We start from the raw sequence: 8,986 nt of genomic DNA on the forward strand, positions 1-8,986 counted from the left end.
ATAAATAATTTGCTAAACGCGAAAAATTACGGAGCGTTACACCTAAACACAAAACCTTGAAATACAAAATGTTATGTTAGACACTGTGTTTCTTTGTTTGCAAACAAGTATTGATTATCACAATAATATTCACAATCTGGAAGTCATCATCAACGATTGTTTTTTCATTAATCATCAAGGATTCAATTGTTTTACAATTCGTTTGACTCTACAGACTCCCCCTCAGCTGTTCACACAAACAGATCAGTTCATACAAGAAAAAAATGTGATGTGTGTCATGAATAGATCACTAACAGGTGTGATCTATTTATACAAGTACGGAAGCTCTTTTTAGTGATTAGCTGACGTCACCCTGATAGTGACATCTAACATTGCTAACATAAAAGATTCTCAGATGTTGGCAAACATCTGAGCATATCCTATCATCTGATCTAGGCTATACTAAATACTGATGAAATAAATACTGTTACATTGAGAAAACACTGTCTAAGCTATCCTCTGTTGCAGTTGTCCAAACATCTGTTTGGCCTAACAGATGTTTGGTCTTCTTCATCAAACCTTTGGCTTGATCAGGGCTTTGGTCTTCAACAGATGTTGAATATTCTTGAACAATGGTTCGAAGTCTCCATCACATGTTAGCCATACTCTTGAATAGATGTTCAAGATTCACTATCTTTGAAGAGAGATTGATTCAGTCTTTTGCTTATTTTTTAATCAATGGATCATGCTTTGACTTTTGAATATCATCTGTTTATTTGTAGGTGGAACATGTTAGCTTTGAAATTATGATTGTAAGCTACAAGCTGTATGGAGTACATATTCTATCTATAAAATTTTGGTGTTTCCAAAATCAAACAAGTCAAAATGAATAGGCTCATTAAAAGGATGAATTGACATATTGATATTTTCCTGTTATAAATGAAGTATATATTCCAACAACTTCACGTTAAAGTTAAAAATTTTGAAACCTTAACTTAGATATATTTGTATAATTTTAACCATTCAATGTTAGAACTTTAATTAGTCAAATAAGGGCTACAAGGTATTAAAACTAGTTAAAGAGTTGGGTGGCAGATACTTGATGAATTCCATCTTGTTCTTTCAGCGTTTTTTTTTTCATCAAATTGTTTTGATAAGCTCTCCACACAAAGTCATCAAACTCATACTATGTATTTGTTTTTATCTATGCTTCAAAACTTTATCACAGATTAAGCTGCATCCAACAAAATATATTATATTAAGGATTAGGATCAAATACAAAGGATCCTAATTGTAAGAAGTGTAAGAAGGATTTATAGAGTGACAAGTGTCCAATAACCTAAAAAAACCCACTACACAAAAAAACCCACTACAAAAAAAAAAAAAAAACCTTAAACATCCACCACCACCAAAAACCTAACCCCCCCCCCCCACATCACCCACCCTAAAAAAAAAAAAAAAAAAAATTTGCCGAGGGGGTGGGGGGTGAGGGTTTAGGTTTTTGGGTGGGGGTGGGGGGTGGGTGTGGGTGTTTAGTTTTTTTTTAGATTTTTTTTTAGGTTTTTTTTTTTTTGGGGGGGGGGGGGGGGTTAGGTTTTTTTAGGTTTTTTGAGGGTGGGGGTGGGGGGGGGGTTTAGGTTTTTTGGGGGTTTTTTTGTGAGGTATAGTTTTTTTTTTGCCCGGGGGGGGGGGGGTTTAGGTTTTTTGGTTGGGGGGGGGGGGTTAGGTTTTTGGGTGGTGGTGGGGGGGGGTGGGGGTGGGTGTTTAGGTTTTTGGTGGTGATGTAGTGGGTTTAGTTTTAGGTTATTAGACACTTGTCACTCTATAAATCCTTCTTACACTTCTTACAATTAGAAGACTTTGTAGAATAACTTGACCCTATTAAGAAAAAGATAGGAAAATTTGATTGTACAAGAGACATGAGTCCCACCAAATGTAGTCTTTCATGCCCGCTATCTCTTTGGCGGAGGTTAATGATAGCGCCCGCCCCCTATAGCGACCAGGAAATGGGGGAGGGGCGCCATGAGACGCTAAAAATGATGAGGTGGCAGGGAACAATATATCACACTCACCAGCCTTACTATGGGGTATTCAAATTTATATAAATCGTTATATATTATCAGTTTTGTGATAACCCTGACATCAATAAAATAAATGCATTGCTATGGTGTATTCAAATTCATATAATTCGTTATATATTATAAATTATAAAATATATACAAGAAAAAACTATTATATCCATTGAAAAAGAAATTAAAGTGCTTAGTTTCCAAGGTGTTGCAGTATAAAACTACCTACTTTTAAGTAGTTTGACGTGGATGAAAGTATTTGACCATCTCATAAAAAAAAAAAAAAAAACTTGACCAACTCTTAAAAAACCTTGACCATCTCATATTTTAAGTAGTTTGACCTTGATGTAAAGTATTTGACCATCTCATAACAAAAAACCTTGACCATCTCATAAAAAAACCTTGAAGGATTTAAATGTTATTCTTTAAATTTGATTAAAATACCAATGAAAAAAAAAACCTTAAAGGATTTAAATGTTATTCTTTAAATTTGATTAAAATAAAATACCAATGAGCTACAACTTAATTGGTATATTAGAGGAGAAGTGAAGATTTGGGTTTGAGATTAGAGTTCTCTAAACTGGTTTTAGTGGGTTTTCGGATGACGAGTTTTTCCTCAGAACTGGTGATGACTTGGGCTACTCAAAGCTGTCAGATGTATGATGTCGCCTTTTGTCATTGGTTTACCTCAGGTAGGTAGCCGGGTTTTTATTTAGTTTTCCATTTTTTTTTTGAACGGCCAACAAACTCAATCCCGAGCACTCTCGGGGCACCCACTGGACAAACGGAGTACTCCGAGAGTAACCCGAGTCCACCACCAATTCCGGGGAAAACCCGGTAACCCACCCGCCCGTAGGCACGACGATGAAATTACCGGTAAAACCCGTTTGGCTCAAGGATCCAACCCAGGTTTCCCTGGGTCTCCTATCACTGCCCACCAGTGCCTCACTTTACACCAAGTGAGAGTCGAACCTGCATCTCTCAAGAGAAATGCAAGTACTCTACCACTTGATCTTGAGATCATTGGCTATTTAGTTTTCCATTAAATTAAATTCTTTTATTTTAAGGTGTTTGGATGGCAATATAACAGACCCATATGATCTTGTTGCACCTCATTCGGCAATTGGCCAATCTGTCTCCGGTTCTCTATAAATACATCTAGCCAGCCATCTAGGGTTTAGTGGGACGAGAGAACAGCACCAGCACCATTCTGGTCTCTCACAATGGCAGGATTGGTGCTATCAGGGTGCGCTATTAAACCCTTTTCCCAATCTTTACCCATACCCACAAAAAGGTTCATCACCAACCCATCAAATATCAATCTTTTACACCCTAAAGATCCAATCTTTTCACCAAACTTTCATGGGTTCTCAAGATGGGCAGTCAAAGTTAGTGCCCCACTAAGGATTCCATCAATAGATCAACAAGATTTAGATTTAGAGAGAGAAAGAATCAGTAGTTTAGATGTACAAGAAGAAGAGATATTTGATGCAGGGGCACCACCGCCATTCAAACTGGCTGATATTAGGGCTGCTATACCAAAACGTTGTTGGGTGAAGGATCCATGGAGGTCAATGAGTTATGTTGTAAGGGATGTTGCTATTGTTCTTGGGTTAGCAGCAGCTGCAGCTCATCTCAACAATTGGCTTGTTTGGCCACTTTATTGGGCTGCTCAAGGAACTATGTTTTGGGCCCTTTTTGTGCTTGGTCATGACTGGTAATCTCTCTTGATTTTTTCTGTAATTAGTTTGTCTTGTTACTTGTTAAAGTGGTTGGTTTTAGGGTTCAATTAGGATACAAGTTTGTGCAGATGTAGCTAAAAACATTATAGATATCTACTCTTTTATATAGAAGAACTATGGATAGCTATTTTTAACTATTCTGGACTTAAAGAATCAACCACATGACTACAAAAAGTCTTAATGGGTATGCTTGAACTGCCTGGTTTTTTTTTTTCTTTTGTTTATGTTTTTCTGGGTTATTTTCATGTTTTTGGTCATAATTGGTAATCTGTATATTTTTCTATTTTGTTTAATATTAATCTTGAGTTTTTGTTATTAGTTTTGACTTTTTACTGGTAAAACTAGTTATTTTTATTGTTAAAACTTGATAGAAAATCATATAGATGTACATGACACAAGAACTGCAATGATATCAATATAGCGATAAATTAAAACTTGTTTCCACTTAAGTTCAACTTTGGTGACTAACTTATGAATCCCCTGTACTTCCGAAACTAAAAATTGAGCATAACTTTTTAGTTTTTACCATCAAACCTGTATATTGCTGGCTTTGATGAATTGTTTTTTCTAGCAGTTTTCTGAAAGTTTGATGGTTTTCATAATATTTTCTGTAATTGACGGTTTTACACGTATTGCAAAAGCCAAACTTTTCGCTCAGTAGTGTTATGTATGTACGTTTTGTATAGAATTTATTAGGTATATACGTTTTCGACCCCCTGGATTTATTCAAAAAATAAATTTAGGTATATACTTTTAGGTCCGGTGACTTCCGACCCCCCGGTGGAAATTTTCAAGCTTCGTTACTGGTAACAATATGTGAAGTACAGTGACCAAATTAGAGATGGCATGACTACGTGAGTGTGTTGCTATTTATTACAATTTTCCCAGTATTATATAGAAGGGCTACCCATAAAACATGTTAGAATAATTATATATAAAAAAGAATACCCGGCAATTTTGGATACAACCAAATTAGCCTTTTGACTAGAAAAGTCAAAAGGGGCATGGTTGAGTTTTTCTCATTTTAATCGTGTTTATGCTGTATTGATTTGTAGTGGCCATGGAAGCTTCTCCAACAATGCGAAGCTTAATAGTGTGGTTGGCCATCTTCTACATTCTTCAATTCTTGTACCGTATCACGGATGGTAAGCGTTAATTAAACTCCACTTGGGTTCACTTATAATATCACTATTTTACAATATGAATTAGAGTAAAGTATGGTCCCTGTGGTTGATCAAAATTTTGGATTTGGTCCCTAGCTTTCCAATAGTACACAAATGGTTCCTGTGGTTTGCACTTTGTAACACATTTAATCCCCCAACTTTTGCCAAAAGTACATGGATGTTCCCTATGGTTTGCACTTTGTAATGCATTCAGTCCCTAATTTGGACCAACTGAAACCTTTAGATTTGTTAGCTGAGGACTAAATGTGTTACAAAGTGCAAACCACAGGGACCACCTGTGTACTTTTGAAAAGCTAGGGACCAAATCCAAATTTTGGATTAACCACAGGGGCCATCTGTGTACTTTACTCTCTGAATTATTATAGTCGATCATATAGACGAATGAGAAGAATTTCTACATATTTTTTTTATGTTATTTGAATAGGATTCAGTTCATAATATTTGCATCACAAATTAAACTGATCATGAATTAATTAATATTTGTTATTACAGGAGAATCAGTCATAGAACGCATCACCAAAACCATGGACATGTTGAAAATGATGAATCATGGCACCCGGTATCTTTTCTTTCTTATGGTCATATTTAGCATTATGTTGGTATTTCATGATCATTTTATTTAGTGTCCTAACTTTTTTTCCATAGTTAACCGAGAAAACATTCAAGAGTTTGGATTGGATAACACGAACACTACGCTTCACCCTCCCTTTTCCAATGCTTGCTTATCCATTTTACCTAGTAAGTTTACTTCTTTATACTTTAAAAGATTGATTACCTATCCCATAGTAAATAAAATAAAATCATAATACCCTGGCTAATTAAAATAAACAAATAGGAAAAACAACGATATTTGTGGAATTGGTGATGTGACAACATGCATGTTCCTTCTTGTGTAGTGGAATAGATCTCCCGGAAAGAGTGGTTCACACTTTGATCCGAGCAGCGATTTATTTGTTCCCGCTGAGCAAAAAGACGTGATCACTTCAACGATTTGTTGGACAACAATGCTTGCTTTGCTTTTCGGTTTGAACTTTGTTGTTGGTCCAGTGCAAATGCTAAAACTATACGGCATTCCATATTTGGTAATTTTAATATTCATGATTGTATTCCCCCTTTTTTTTTTGTTGTTATCTTGGTTTTAAAATGTGCTCCGATGCGTTTTGATCCCAATAGCCAATGCGTGATGCGCGCATCATGTATGTGAGGCGTTTGTTATTTAAAAAAATATTTGTAGATAATATTTTAACTTTAAACACTAAAATTTTAGAGATTAAAATAAATAAATACAATAAAATAGCTCTAGTACCATGAAAGAAGTTTAATATAACCAATCAGAGATTAAAATAAACAAATACAACAAAATAGCTCTAGTACTATCACTATGAAAGAAGTTCAATATAACCAAAATAAGCCTTGAACTCTTAAGCGTACAAGTAGTCTATGCAAAAGGTACAAGCAATCTATGTAGGAACTCATTTAACAACTTCATCAGCTCATTGTACAAGCTTGTTAAGCACATTCTACAAGCTCATTGTACAATTTTACTCTATAGTGGTCGATTTCAGAAAAATGCCCGCATCAGGGCGCATTATGCGATTTAGGGCTCATCATGTAATCACATTATCTGATGCTGACTCATCAGCGCATCACGCATTATGTGCGCATTTTAAAACCAAGGTTGTTATAGTAATAAGACGTGGCTCGAATTTGGTGAAAAGAAATAAAAAGGAGTTTCTCATTTGGGTTTTTTGTTTAATTTCAGATAAATGTTATGTGGTTGGATTTTGTTACTTACTTGCATCACCATGGTCATGAAGATAAACTTCCTTGGTATCGTGGAAAGGTATTCGCTCCTTAAACTAATTTCTTGTTATTTGGTATGCTACATATGTTTGCTTATGTTCATATTTTGCAACCTGATAGTAAAAACTTGTTCCAAAAACACGGTAGTATTTTTGATCAATTTTTTGTTTTTGATTTAAATTTTGCAGGAGTGGAGTTATCTAAGGGGAGGATTGACCACCATTGACCGTGATTACGGTTGGATTAATAATATCCATCACGACATTGGAACACATGTCATTCACCATCTCTTTCCCCAGATCCCGCACTATCATTTAATTGAGGCGGTTAGTATCCCTTCATGATTCATAAAAGAGTAAATTACGATTTTGGCCCCTGTGGTTATATCACTTTTACCCTTTTAGCCCAAAAAAGAATTTTTTATCATCTGAGCCCCCAACGTCTTTTTTTCTAACCTTTTTGGCCCCTAACACTAACCCCATCCGTTAAATGTTAAGGGCCAAAAGGGTTAGAAAAAAAAAGACGTTAGGGGCCAAAAGGGTTAGAAAAAAAGACGTTAGGGGCCAAAAGGGTTAGAAAAAAAGACGTTGGGGGCTTAGATGTTAAAAAATTATTTTTTGGGCTAAAGGGGTAAAAGTGATATAACCACAGGGGCCAAAATCATAATTTACTCTTCATAAAATCTTTTTATGTTTTTGTATTACATGTTTCCACATTTCAAAAAGCGTGAGTTCAATTCTAGGAAAAGAAAATTATACTTTTTTCTTAGTCAAGCTTAGAGGATTCTTAAATATGACAGGGATATGCCGTAATGTTTGAGAAATCACAAGGATTGCTTAAATTAATTTGAAAAAGCTTACAGAAAACGTAGCAAATTTGGATATGGAAGTCACATGGTTTGACCCTTCTGGTCAAACTTTCTCTTCTTATCTTCAAAGTTTTTTTCAGCTCCCATGGGTCCCATTTTTTTTATAGAAGTTTAAGTTGTACTCCAGGGGAGAGAAGCCATCCTTTGAGTTGACTCAAACCCTTTTATTAAATAGTTAACGTGACATGGATTTCGTTATCTTGCAAATAACTTAATCATCATCTTAACTTTGTTGAAAATCTTCAAGAAATTCAACGGCAACTCTTGACATTTTAATTTGGTCCCTTTGACCATCATTGTAAAATGTTATGCCTTTTACTAAAAATTATAAGCTTAATAGCATGTTCAGCCAGATTCCCGCAACCCTGCTTTTGTGTTCATCTGTAATGACTTCTTACATGTAGCAATCGGTTACATATTGTCGCATGCTCCAGAAAATAGACACACTTTGACTTTTTAGTCAAATATTTTGTTCTTAAAAGGATAAAAATGATACAAGTGTGTAACATTTTCTCAGAAGACGTTCTGTTGGCAATTTGAAGATGAAAAAATATACATTTGATCCCCAAAATGAAAAAAAAAAATATGCTCACTTGTACTTGTTAATTTATTTGTAGTTTCCTATTGATGAATTCTTGCATTTGTATTCATAATAAATAAATATTTCATTCTTTCTTTCTTGTTGCAGACGGAGGCTGCAAAACCTGTGCTCGGGAAATACTATCGTGAACCAAAAAAGTCATCGCCTATACCTTTTCATCTACTCGGTGAACTAGTTAGAAGCTTGAAAAAAGACCATTATGTTAGCGACACTGGAGACGTGTTATACTACCAAACTGACGATAAACCTTGCAAAGAAAAGTAGATGCATTGAATTTTGCTTGAGATGAGCAACATTCTTTTTGAAGAACAATTGTTTGATAAATGAAGAGATTATTTGACAGATATCAATAGGGTTTACTGATGATAAAGAGTTTATTCATTCAGTTTATCTGTATTTGTTTATTGAACCTTACCATTCTTTCATGTATACATTTAATTAATAGAAAGAAAGTAAGTCATTTTGTTCCATGGTCAAACTTTATTCAAACAGTTGTTAGGTAAATTATTTGTGCACACATATTTGTATTTTTATAATGTACTATGTTATTGTTAATTTCTAACAATGGAAACCTACAAAATAAATAAAAAACTTGAATCTATTGTTGATTATCTTAATTATACTTTTTTGGTTTCCTCTTTAGTTTGTCAACCAAAATGTGATACCCAACAAGGGCGGATATAGGTTGAGACCTCTTAACGCTCCGTCGGTAGTGTAAATTTTGGAAAAATTTGACGTTT

At 34.9% G+C, this 8,986-nt stretch overlaps 1 protein-coding gene across 2 annotated transcripts; it reads left to right on the forward strand.

Annotated features, from left to right (window-relative positions):
- The first annotated feature begins 3,154 nt into the window (after positions 1 to 3,154).
- Positions 3,155 to 8,724, forward strand: LOC110885030 (sn-2 acyl-lipid omega-3 desaturase (ferredoxin), chloroplastic-like). Of its 2 annotated transcripts, none has more exons than XM_022132725.2 (8): positions 3,155 to 3,765; positions 4,846 to 4,935; positions 5,467 to 5,533; positions 5,620 to 5,712; positions 5,871 to 6,056; positions 6,737 to 6,817; positions 6,966 to 7,103; positions 8,334 to 8,724. In XM_022132725.2, exons 1-8 carry the CDS (start codon positions 3,272 to 3,274, stop codon positions 8,508 to 8,510), a joined length of 1,326 nt encoding a protein of 441 aa, XP_021988417.1. In that variant the 5' UTR covers positions 3,155 to 3,271; the 3' UTR covers positions 8,511 to 8,724. The 2 variants fall into 2 exon arrangements, with proteins under 2 accessions (XP_021988417.1, XP_035834887.1); XM_035978994.1 differs by lacking the exon at positions 3,155 to 3,765 and adding an exon at positions 4,533 to 4,644.
- Positions 8,725 to 8,986: the final 262 nt, after the last annotated feature.

This window comes from Helianthus annuus, chromosome 10, assembly GCF_002127325.2.
Source record: "Helianthus annuus cultivar XRQ/B chromosome 10, HanXRQr2.0-SUNRISE, whole genome shotgun sequence".
Lineage (NCBI taxonomy): Eukaryota > Viridiplantae > Streptophyta > Magnoliopsida > Asterales > Asteraceae > Helianthus > Helianthus annuus.